Raw genomic sequence first — 13,592 nt, forward strand, 5'->3', positions numbered from 1 at the left:
GAGACCGAGTGTCCAGGAGCCTCAACAGAAACCGGGGCGAGATTGACTTTCTGCAACATATGATCCACTGCTCACCGACTCACGTGTTCTATGTGCATAACTGGCAAAGAAAATTGGGATAAGTCCAATTTTTGTGTTGGCAATCACAGTTCAACCTTGATACAGAATGGCTTCTACCAAGACAGATGAACTTTCAAGTGAAAAAACAAGCAATGGAGAAAGTTATCATTTCACAAGTAGGAAGCAACCAAAGCTGCCCCTTTTTAGTGCGTAGTATTAAGATTTTTGTTGAAAGGTAGGTATTTTACGGTGCCATGGTCCTGTCACTGCTAAGTATGCCCATGTCCTGTGCAGGTAACGCATGTTTATATAACCCCTGTCATCAAGCTCGTCAATATCAGAGAACCTCCTAATCACCATGCCAAGGAGGTCATAAATTCTCTAGTTTGTTTTTTGGTAACATCCATTGCTACTTGAGATACGTTTTATAATGTATCACAATTAGCTTGGATCTTCCGGTGTTCGTCAGCAGCTAGGTTTATATGATAAACTATACTTCCACAACCCCGTACCTTCGCAAAATGATACTAACCCTCATGACTAATGAATTCGTAATTTCCATATTCAAATTTATTATATCGGTTGATGATCTAAATTACGAAATCGGATTGTCTAAATTACGAAAGTCTTACGTTACGTCAGCAACGAAAGCTATTGTATCATTTTTTTTCAGTTATGCAAATGTGGCCCTGATTCGTATAATTCGCATAATTTATGTTTGATGATATCTAAGGTAATGAATATACAGATGTTACAAGTATCGAATTTCCGTCATTTGCCGATATGGCATTAGGGTTTGTCCTAACCAATTATGCACATTTGCTGCTAAATGCATAATTAGTATCCATCTATATCAACCATACCTTAAGCTGGCAACAAACCAAAAATCATGACGATCCGTCGACTCTTTCTTGAGTTATTTTCAAATCGACGTCACACAGCTAGCACACAGTTAAGCGACCTAAATCCAAAGTCAGAGAATCCTCCAAATGTCACTGAATAGAGGTCGATTACTAGCCTTTAATGGAATAGTACATTCTCCTCATTAAATATGTAAATCATGAACATAGCACTTGAGAAAAACCTGACCTGATTTTTAAAAATCTCCGTTGCAGTACCTTTAATAGCCACTAGGGGCCCATTATCGAACTGGGACTTTCCTTTTTGCGACCCCTACATACCATACTACATAACACACACACGCACACACACACACACACACACACACACACACACACACACACACACACACACACACTAGGGGCCCATTATCGAACTGGGACTTTCCTTTTTGCGACCCCTACATACCATACCACATAACACACACACGCACACACACACACACACACACACACACACACACACACACACACACACAAACACACACAAACACACGCACACACACGCACACACACATATACACACATATACACACACATAAATACATACATACACAGCCCCCTAAAGCAGGAAAACGTCAGGTAAACTATTTTGAACTTGTCCTTTCCAACTGCTCCTAACTTACAAAATATAATGAAGATCCATTTGCAGCTTCTCGAGTTATGCTGGTGACCTACATACACACCCAAACAACAGCCGCTCCACCATCGCCCAACCGAAAACATAACCTTCTTGGCGAAGGTAATCATCTATGGTATTTGTATCTGACTGCGTTGATCCTTTTTTTGCATTATTGCAGACATTATACTAGGGGTCCAAAATGGTTTGATCACTCTTAGCATCCTAACTTCGGTTTTCTGATTTCCAGTTTGATTAAGAAGAAGTCATAGTAATCGGTGGTCTAAAAATCCCTAAAAATGGGTTCCGCCTGAGGAGGCATGCACAATTTAAAAAGCAGCCGAGAAAGTAACAATTCATGTCAGATGCCCGGTTAACAGGTAAGTCCAGCTACCGAGGCCCTCAATAAATCAAGTCAGATCGCTCCTACAGCGGTTCTTGTACGCTGTGCAATGCCTGTCGCAAACTTCTGTAACTTCTGTTACCGTTCCTGACATTAAGATATGCCACATATAAGGTGCAAAACTGTCGTTTTTATGACGACTTATGACGACTTCGTCATAACAACGAAAGCATCGATGGTGCCCGTAATTTGGCTCATATCAAATCGTAAAGGCTGGTCACAGCAATTTGTACATTTAAATAAGAATGACCTCACAAGGCTAGGAACTCCACCCAGGCCAACCTTTTAGATGTGTAGATCAGTCTCTGATCTAGTATCTTCGTGTCCTCTCTCACTAGTCATGAGCAACAAAGTTTTGAAAGTGTTTGAATGTTTATCGCTTGTAGTTATCCAGCCTGGTCTCTAGTCCCAGATGGGTCTCCTTCATGCATGTCTGGCAACGTGCAAACAACCCTCCCTACACAAACACTCCACGCCGCCAGCTCGGCCAATTATCAGCTTCTCAAGCCTGTCTAAAAACTACAGGCAATTTGCTCTTACCATTGTTAGGAAATATGGACTTCCCTCTCATGTGAATGAGCTACCCTCTCATGTGAATGAGCTACTTACATCAGTGAACATTCCCTCCATGATGGACAATTTGTCCAGACATATAGCGGCTAATAAAACGTGTTTCCAATGTGTGTTGAAGTAATAAACGCGCAGAACTACAATTTCTTGCAATGGATATGAATATTCTGTTACGACCTGATAGATATTTTTTTTATTTTTTTAAAATTGATTTTCATATAACAAACAGAAAAACAACAGAAAACACAAATGTATGGCACATAAGTCAAATAAACCGTTGCAAAATAACACCATAATCTGTACAAAACACAAGAAAACATAATAACTAAGTGGCTGTTTCACAATCTTAAAACTAACTATGCAAAATTTCCAAGATATAATTTACCCCATTTTCCTATATGTTTCTGTGTGTTCCCCTTTCTCTTTGCAATTGTATATTCTAACTTACAGATATGTGCAACAAAGGAGATAAAGGAAGACAATCTAAGTATAGAATTGCAATTTCTAAAGATGTAGATTTTACCTAAAACAATGAACAAATTAGATGGAACTAGACAGTGTTCGCTCAAAGTACTAAAATATATATTAAATGTTGTGATAGTTAGATAGATAGAATACTGGATGTTGTAAGAGAGTTACCATGATTTAGCTTTGGACATGAAAAAGAAATAAAGGACCTTATTAACTTTTCCATTTTTAAGCCATTTTATATTTTTACAGCAAGGGATATAGACTGGTCAATTTGTGGACTCTTGTCTAAGTAAGTTTTTCTATTGAGGAGGGATGGTCCAAATTAACTGATCATATTGAAATGCAGAACATCATCTCCAAATTTCGAAACAAATTTTTCAAAAGATAAAATTCTATTCGCTGAATGTAAGATATCCACTGCACGCAATGGCCTCGGAACCTGGCAGATCCGACAGATCCTAAATCGTGCATCATGGCAGATACTGACGTTTCCGAGCGAATCCGGACAAATCTCAGCTCACTGCTCGGATACCGAGGTGCACCGCAGATCCGACCGATTCCGGCGCCGACGTCTGGATCCGTTATGCGCCTCGGATACCCGAAGATATTTCCGTGGATCCTTCGTTTATATTCACCTTCACCGAGCGTGTCTGTGTGTCTGTTAGTGAACACGATAAGTTGAGAACCTCTAGATGGATTGTCTTCATATTTGGTGTGTCGGTAGGCATGTGCACACCCTCAAGATGATTAGATTTTGGCGAACTACTTTGCACGATTAACGAGGAAAGTTCGACAATCTGTTATATTGCATCATAAGTCTCTATATGGTATGTGTTACTGGTGTAGGTTGGAGGTTTGGCCATGGGACCATGGATTATTCCAAGGGGCGATTAAATGATAGTGGTGATGAGAGGACTTGAAACGTAACAGCTACCATGGCTTGAAGGACTAGAGTAGAAACAAGAGTGGTTTAGAAAAAAAAACAGGCGACGTGAGGATTAGTAAGAAAGGAATGATTGAGCCTAATTATTGCCTTTCAAGAATGTATTTTCAGTAGCGTTCATATGTGTGTGTGTGTGTGTGTGTGTGTGTGTGTGTGTGCGTGTGTGTGTGTGTGTGTGTGTGTGCGTGCGTGTGTGTGTGCGTGTGTGTGTGTGTGTGTGTGTGTGTGTGTGTGTGTGTGTGTGTGTGTGTAGATAAGCAGCATAACTCAAGAGGGCTTGGATGGATTGTTTGGTATGCGGGTAGGTTGGTACCTTAAATGATGATTTACATAATACGAAATACGATAGTAATTATGCAAACCATAATTTGATTTGCACAATTAATGAGGAAAGTTTGTAAGACGATCATAGACAAACATGTGACATGTGCCTGACAAAGAGAAATATTGATATATCTCTCTGGCTTGTCTTTGCTGACGAAGATTTCAGGGGTTTTGTCCACAACTGGTGCACGCCCTCTGGTGGCTGATGAGTCCGATGCGGGATCTGCAGACTCGGCCACAGCGGCTGCAGGGGAAGAATGACTCTGGGGTTGGTGCCGTGACGGTGCGGTTCTTCCTCCTGCTGCACTTCTCCTCTAGGGCAGCTCTTCGCCTCTTCTCAAAGGAGGAGACTGCCTGGTGAACTGTGTTTCGCCACGTCCCTCGGTCAGCAGCAAGCACTGACCACTGACGGTTGTCTATGTTGCAGCATTGTAGGGATTTCTTCACTGTGTCTTTATACCGCTTCTTCGGCGCCCCTCTGTTGCGGTTCCCAGTGGACAGTTCACTATAGAGGACGATCTTGGGCAGACGATGGTCCTCCATTCTCGAAATGTGCCCTACCCAGCGTAACTGTGTTTTCATCAGCATGGCCTCGATGCTGGTGATCTCAGCTCGCTCCAGCACTTCAACGTTTGTGACGTAGTCACTCCAGTGAATGTTGAGGATGGAGCGGAGACAGCGTTGGTGGGAACGTTCTAGAAGACGTAGATGCTGTCTGTAGGTCACACACGACTCTGAGCCGTACAGGAGGGTGGTCAGTACCATGTACCACGGCTCTGTAGACGCTGACTTTAGTGCCTTTCTTCAGATGCTTGTTGCTCCAGACACGTCTGTAGAGTCTGCCGAAGGCACTGTTTGCCTTTGCCAGTCTGTTGTCAACCTCCTTGTCAATCCTAGCATCGGAGGAGATGGTACTCTCTAGGTAGGTAAACTGCTGGACTGCCTTCAGTTCGGTCTCACCAGTCGTGATGTGGGGTGGGCGATACTATTTCTGCGGTGCGGGCTGGTAGAGAAAGTCTGTCTTCTTCAGACTGACTTTAAGGCCAAAGAGTTCGGCTGCCTCTGCGAAGCACGAAGTCAAACGCTGCATGGCTGACTCAGTGTGGGCTACAAGGGCGGCATCGTCAGCAAAGAGCAGCTCACGGATGAGTTGCTCTAGGGTCTTGGTATGCGCCTGTAGGCGCCGTAAGTTGAACAGGTTACCATCATGTACATTATTAATGAGAATTGAACTGTAACTCTGACTCATCATGATTTTTATATATGGATAGCTTAGGTGATGCTTGGTATAATCGAATGAAAATTATTTGATTGCATAATTAATTAGGACTTTGGTAAACCCACTACGTTTCATGATAGGACTATTCAACTATTCTACTTAGCCCCGTAACGTTTGTAACTGAGGCTAAGGAAGAGAGGAATTAAGATTATGCAAATAAGGACCTTATTTGCATGGTAGGTTTACATGATAAAATACTACTATGACCTTCTTTGCTGAGACAACACTGTCATACCTTGGACAACTTCTGTTATTTGGGTGGAAAAGATGATTAATTGATGTAGTTTATGCAAATGGGGACCTTTTTTGTATAATCAATGATAAAAACACCCTAGATACATCAGTCATAAAGGCTAAACTTATTGGCGAAGGTATGAGGTTGTGTAACTCTAGTTGCCACTATTTTAAATGTTTGGTTCGTTTGTATGTCGGTAGTTGCTTCGGATCCTGACGAATAAATACACACTGCACGGCATGATCTCAGATCCTGACGAATCCAACAGATCCGGAATCTTGCATCATAGTGGATACGGAACGTTTCCGAGCAAATTCGGACAAATACCAAGTACACCTCAGATCCGGCAATTCCGACGCTGTATACGTCTGGATCCGTGATGCGCATCGGATGCCTGAGGATATTCGCGCGGATCCGTCGTTTTTAGATATTTGTTAATATGGCAGAGATGTTCAGAGTGTTTGTTTGTCGGTAGTTGCTTCAGATCCTGACCAACAAATACACAATGCACGAAATGACCTCGGATCCTGACGAATTGGGCGGATCCGCAATCGTGCATCATAGCAGATACGGGGATTTTCTGATTGGTTCCGATCCGACAATGCCGGCGCCGTATACGTCTGGATCCTTGATACGTTTCGGGTACAGATTCAATATTTACTCGGATCTTTCATCTTTTATGTATTTGCCAATATGTTAGAAATTCGGATTATTTGAAAGTCGGAGTTGACGTGTACAGAACCGGGATCCGTGTCCGATCTCTGAATTACCCACAAGACAATGCGTGTCATGACTTCAGATAGGCGCGAGAAACGTTTTGTTTCGGTGAACAGCACAGACAAGAACGGCGTTTCATCACTCTTTACAAAAGTGCTTAATATGGCATGACCAGAGTCTACCACAGTCGACCAGTGATTTTTAAATGACTTGAGAGTCGAAGGGAAATCGATGTAAACTCAAACGCGCGGAATTGCGACGTTGTCTTCTTCGTCCATGTAATATTCGTCGCCCCCCTCCCCCCTTGTACAGCTGGCAGGTAGTCAATTCATCATTTAGAGGGACTGCCCTTTGGTAGGTACAAATTAGAAAATTCCTGTTTCTAACCAGCTTGAACTTTTGGCAGTTATCCTCCCATTGTGTTCTTGACATATCATCGCATTACAATAAGAATTCTCTAGCCGACCTGCACCTTTAGGATTTAGGAAATTTATAACTTTCAATTTGTTCAAAATTCTCATTGGTCAACAGACACTTGTGTCTGGTTAAACTTTCAGATACAAAACAGCAAGCAGTTGAGGGATAAATACTTAAAGATACCCCAAGGAAGGGAAGAAAGATGTCATAAGTATCCGTCCAACAAATCTTCCACAGTTAGTGGATAGTGAGAAAGAACTTAAGTAGCCGCAGTAGTGTTTGTATCCAATTATAGCTGTTTGAACAATATCATATTCAAGTCATAAATGTAACTTTTACGTAGGCAATTGAATGATGCCCAGATTTTTGACAAATGTAATTATGTGATATGTTAATTATTTGTAATTGTTCCACTTTATGTATATATCCAGTACAGCATCGGCAGTTACTTCCTTTAAAAATGCAGCATATGTTGTGTGGAGCTTGGCTGGGAACAAGCCTGTATTGTTCCCTGCTGTGGTACACCAAGGCACAACCATCTCAATTATGTCAAAATCAAGTGAAATGTTCCTTGATCGTGTGAATTAATGTTCATTGTTAGTTTGGTTTTATCATGTAGGAACTGGCTCATCACAAAATTGACTACAAAATAACGCCATGCCCAAGATGCAGATGCAGAAGAAATCAGCCTTGTCTGTACCTTATCAAGAGTGCATGGAAGCAGTGGACTCAGATGTAGATCAGAGAATTGGGAGAGAATGATTATACACATGCAGTTCCACAGCATATATTACTTAGTATCTCAAACAATCCCTGAATACTAGTACTCTTAGATGACCCCCTATTCATACGATTATAATTCAACTCACGTTGTTAGTTTATTATTTTCAGCAGGGACAGTTTTTCTTCTCCCATTAGTCAAGTAAAATGCATGGAATGACGCTGATAGTAATCCCGACCTACGTACACATCAAAGACCATATTCATAACTACACTGCTGGAAGGATCAACATCAGCCAGTTGGGTCGCTATTTTATAGAGTTGGTTTTTGATGAAGCTTAAGTGTTACATGGTATACTTTGTAATGGACCGGCTATGAATGTAACGCAGTAATACGTACTAGATAGCTATTTTCCTACGCTAGCTACTATCTGTAAATGCAAAAAGTCAATAAGATTCTGTTGAAAATTAGAAAAAACAAGTGCTTTTAGAAAAACTGGTCTTGGCTCACAACTTTCTTTAGAAATGTACAATAAGTTCATTACAAAAGCTTTTAATGTAATTATGTACATAACACGCAATAAAACATACAATTTGATTAAACTTGCGACAACAATTCCAACGAAAGCACACAAACGTGATCGCTAGAATCTGAAATGTTCAAGGGTTCTCTTTAGCGGGAGTTTTGTTTTTATTTTAACGTGCGAAATACTAAATCAGCGGGGTAGCTTTATACATGGAAACCCACGCTAATCTCGGTACACTTCCGGGTTGGTTGAACGCCAAAATTACGCCAAGAGACTTTGTAGATTCATTGTTTCATATCGTCCCATTAATTACCAAAATAAGGCTTTAATTAGCATAATCTCTTTTGAATGATGGTCTTCTCAACCAAAACTACATATATTGTGTATATGAAGGACCTTTCGAGAATTCCACGTTTTCATCTCATCATAAATCATGCAAATTGCTTGCGCACTTATATAATCTATGCATAGCCTTATTATGGTGAAAATATAGAATTTCCTGATTAATTATACAAATCAAGTCCTATCTTGTAATGTCCATAAACATATATTTGTGTACATCTCATTGTGCATATCTTTATCGGAACTAGCTGTATACGGAGCATTATAGAAATTCGTCTGTCTTTTGTTCAGTTATTACCGCCATGTGTTATGGAGGTTATATTTTCAACAGCGTTTGTCTGTGTGTCTGTTGGACATCAAGATAACCGGAGAACTGATTGATAGATTAGTTTTATATTTGGCATGATGACAGGGTGTGGCAAAAACGGAGAATGGTTAGATTTCAGGCCACCTAGCGTCTTCCGTAGGTACTGCAGCGGAACTTTCTGTTTTATATCTCGTGTTCTGGACATGCAACGGTCACGATTTTTCGGTGTTAGATAGCTCTTGTGCTCGGCAAGAAGTGGCATAAGTTTGGGCCTCCAAGCTGTCAGTTCTGGAATTGCAGGGGCGTTTTTGTAAAAGAATTTCCGAAGATGATAACTCAAGAAGGGAATAACGGATTTGCATGATTGTTGGTATATAGGTAGCTTAGACAAAGATGTACAAAATGAAATAGGAGTTACAAATTATGCAAAATAGGAGGACATTTGCATAATTAATTAATGAGACCATGTTATCTTGGTGGTTCTTGTATGCATCTCTCGTCCCGGACATGCTATATGGTCTTCATGTTTGGGTGGCAGATAAATTTTGACATCAAGATAAAGTTTGGCAGTTTAGTCCCCCGACAATAAAAAAAATTGGAACTGCAGGGGCGTTTTTGTCAAAACATTTTAGAGAGGATAACTGAAGAAAGGAAATACGGATTTTTCTCATTTTTGGTATGCAGGTAGCTAAGGCAGAGATGTATATAATGAGATACATATAATGCAAATAAGTACTTAATTTACACAATCAATTAGAAAATTCTATTACTCCATACCTGGACTTCAATAAACGTAAGACATGTAAGTTATGTAAGTTATGGCAAGTGGAACATAAACAGATAATAAACAAGCAAATGAGGAGCTCATGCGCATAATTAGTACAAAAATAGCAAAACCGCTTGGTGATAAATGATTTTATACCAGTGACATATGTGACTTGGTTGAAGGTGAACAGCGCCATGCCAAAAACATATTAATGTGTAAGCATTTGCATAAATTAACAAAATCTCTGAACATTTTATGAGGTTTCCGAATTCTAGTTTATTTATTTCATTTTCTGTCATCTTTATCCATGGTTGCCCAGCTTATTGATTGACACTACTTTGCAGTGGGGCACTGTTTCGCTTTTGTATCAATTAAGTATGAGAGACTTTTGTATCAATTAAGAGGTGAAGAAATACACTATCAGTCTGTGTCTAGCTAATTGGATATTTTCATTTGTTCTGTTTTATGACACCTACTCACACACCAAACCTACACATCATCAACCTACACATGGAAACAGCATAGATAAAAAAATATCGAAAACAAATACTCAAGAAGTGATGTCCGACACAAATGTGAGGGGGCGTAATATTGCAGGAAAACAGATGCCCACTTACCGTTATAACGCTCTGGTGATTGCTGATCTCATAAGACCGGCTATATGTGCACATGTACATGAACGCCAGGCTTGGACTTGTGTGGCGTCATACATCCTGCGTGGAAACAACCTTCAGATAAACCATTGGATAAGCCTCAAAATAACTGCTATACGCAACAAAAAGCTGTATCAGATCACATGGCATATTGCATTCCAGTATTCAAAATCGTCTTGATTTTGTCGGGACTTAACTCCTGTAATGAAGTTAGGGATTTAGGGGTCTCGAGTGACGTGAACGAGAAAATTACGTTCAAAAATCAGATAAAGCCACAAAGCCGCGGCACCATCTATCACTGTATAGTGCTGTTGTAATTACGTTATATCTATAAACAACTTTTCTGTAGCGTAGACACAAATAGCTTCTCACTGCCAAATCGGATGTAGATGCAGACGTTTTCAGCTCTTGTGTGTGTGTGTGTGTGTGTGTGTGTCTGATATAGTGTGCCAATATATAAAACATCCGTATTTGTGTAAAGGGATATACTGTGTATACTATGTATGTAAAAAGAGATATTGCGGTAGAAATCACTTTTCAGTAATACATGAGATGATCTTGGAACACTTCCTGAAAAAAACAAGGTCACCTCAAGGTTGCTAGAAGTGCATGATCGCAAATTTGTCTTTTTGCAATATTCAATGCTGATGGCCTTTAAGGCTGCAAAAATATACACGGCGTATAAGTCAACAAGTTTTAGGATTGGTTGAATAAGCAGCTTGAATACGAACCGACCGTAGTAAGGGCACTATTATCAAGATCCAGTAGAACGACGTGTGATCTATACATTTGTCTATGAACGTCAAAAAGAGAGAGTCTCTCCATCTAATCCCACAGGAAAAATAATCAATCTTTCTTACATATTTGGCAGTTGGTTGCTCTAAAATAGACAGAAAAATAACTAAAAACTGCAAAAAACATGCACTTGTCCCAAATATATTTATAATCATATTTGTCTCCCTTTATCTCTGATGAATTAGATTATATAGTTCCAATGCATTGACTTCAGGTAGGCTGTAACTCATACAGACCCTTTACAATGTCAGGTGTAAGAGTAACGAAATGATGGAATGATAATTCAACTAAAAAGGCAACATCTGCACGAGCAACATGTATCGCTCATTTCCCTCCCCATGTACAAAGCGACTGTTCTAAAATCACCCCTATGCAAAAATTGAGCATTTCAAAGTAACGTTTAACTTTCATAAAGTAAGACCATGTAATGACCATTGTAAATATCAACACCATCCAGGCTAACGTTTGGACCTGGACCTTTTTGATAATCAACCAAGCCCAAAATTAAAATGCCCCCCCCCCCCTTCTTCCAGGATGGACTCTTCCAGCTGTGTTTGGACCAACATGTATTATGCAAATTTCAGAATGTAAACAACTAGAATATTGCTGAAGATCTACGTCTAGATTTCTTCTGCGGAAGAATTTCCGCAATCCGAGGGTCCAGACAATTTTGCTTTGCCCAGCGAACAGTTCTTCGGAACCAACTCAGGTTTTGCAAGTGTTTCATAAATTTTCGATGCGGATTTCGTGTCCTGTACTGTAACACTGACACATACCAGCATTACAAAAACGTTTCTAAAGAAAGGATGCACAACCATTTGTAGGGATATGAGCCTTTGCGAATATACATACACACACACAGAGGAATATATGGCAATACAGTTATGTCGGAAAACACCACCAGAAAAGTTTATCACGAAGGCGTAGATTTTGAACCTTCTCAATTGTACATAGCCAACTACTTAAAATACCCCCAAAATTTTATTTTGAAGTGATGTATGCCGAAAGTGCGAATAGGTTTCTTTGATAATTTGTTCAATGTACCCCGTTATCAAATTCCAGGTCATTTGAATGTTATTCCAGAGCACAGGAGGTCCAAATATGTTTTTGGTCTGAAAATCTTCAATAAAATCATTTTAAAGGTATTTATGAAAAAATAAATAAAAAGTCTGGGGTATGCGCTAACTCTACTTGTATACCACATTTCAGATCGTTTGGCCCAGGGACGACGGAGATGAATCGATTTGAATATTTGACAGGAAAAGAAAGAAACATGACTAAATACTAACGTTATACCTATAGTATGGACGATACATAAAAAACAGTCTCGAAACACGATAGCCAGCCATTTTATGTATTCAAATGATTGATTTTCTGAATAAATCAGAAATAGCTTAAAGTTTTCATTTCTATCTGCTTTACATCCATCGCATCTATAGATTTATAAGTATTACAAACTTTTTTTCTACAGATGGATAAAACATCTACGGAGATCGACCAAAAGACACTGGCAACACTGATCAAAGAACAGACATTTTCATGTCTAAAAAGGATGAATGAAACGGTGCGTCCAAACAGTAAGTGACGCTTTCTTCAGTCTTTTTCAGTCTGTAAAATAAAAGAATCTACAGGCAAAATTATCTATTTAATAAATTTGTGGTATTGAACACAAAATGTATTTATTCCGTTGTACTTTCACGTTCACATGCATTAAAAATCTACGACTGCTATTACCAATCCGCATGTACATTTAGAGCCAAAAAGGCATTTGGGATAAATGTTTTCCAAAACTTTGGTGTATGGAATTCTTCAAAGTATTACATACGGACACCCGGGTGTTTTAAGAAAATGCACGATCAACGTGCCCAAAGTTAATGAAGTGAAAACAAGAGAACAGTTGCTCTCAGACTAATCTAGGGGTTTCGGTCCATTATGCTCTTTAGTCACAGGATACTGTCATGGCGGACCTGACTATCTCGGTTCCTGTTGGCCCGATGCTGCACCTGGCCAAGTCGTGACGTTGCCCTGCCCTGAGCACATCGCCTTCTTCAACCATTCCAGTAAGCGTCAAGACTGAACCTCACTCCCTTCCACATTGATAGTGTTTTTATATAAGACTATTCCCACTTACTCTTTGAACTAATGGAACATTTATATTTCAATGTAGCTTGGGTATTAAGAAGCTGTAGAGATATAACATAGCCTCCTCAGCAAACGATCATAATCAGTTTTTCTAATGAATGAGATTTTATCAGAATTAACGAGGTTGGTCTGATAACAGGAACTGTCCAACGCACCTGTGGGAACGGGACTTGGAACAGGAACCCACTAAACCTTACCGAAGACTACCCGAGTAGGTGCTACATCCACAAGGAGTCCGACATGGTATTGATATATTACTGTTTCTCCATACTGAATCATTGTTTCATCCTTGCAACGTTTCTAAAAGATAACAACAACAAAATCAAATGATTATGACGCCATCTTGTTTCATTCTACTTTATTTGGTTGTGGTATGTCATTAATCGTGGTATGCCATATATCA

At 39.8% G+C, this 13,592-nt stretch overlaps 1 protein-coding gene across 1 annotated transcript in view; it reads left to right on the forward strand.

The window, feature by feature from the left end:
- Nucleotides 1-13,592, forward strand: part of LOC136447306 (vasoactive intestinal polypeptide receptor 1-like) — a 45,779-nt gene that overhangs the window by 7,101 nt on the left and 25,086 nt on the right. Inside the window, exons 2-4 of the mRNA XM_066446057.1 lie at nucleotides 12,519-12,624; nucleotides 12,991-13,107; nucleotides 13,329-13,432. Coding sequence (XP_066302154.1) covers nucleotides 12,519-12,624; nucleotides 12,991-13,107; nucleotides 13,329-13,432 — 327 coding nt within the window. The remainder of the gene's footprint in view (nucleotides 1-12,518; nucleotides 12,625-12,990; nucleotides 13,108-13,328; nucleotides 13,433-13,592) is intronic.

The sequence above is a fragment of the Branchiostoma lanceolatum genome, chromosome 13, assembly GCF_035083965.1.
Source record: "Branchiostoma lanceolatum isolate klBraLanc5 chromosome 13, klBraLanc5.hap2, whole genome shotgun sequence".
NCBI lineage: Eukaryota > Metazoa > Chordata > Leptocardii > Amphioxiformes > Branchiostomatidae > Branchiostoma > Branchiostoma lanceolatum.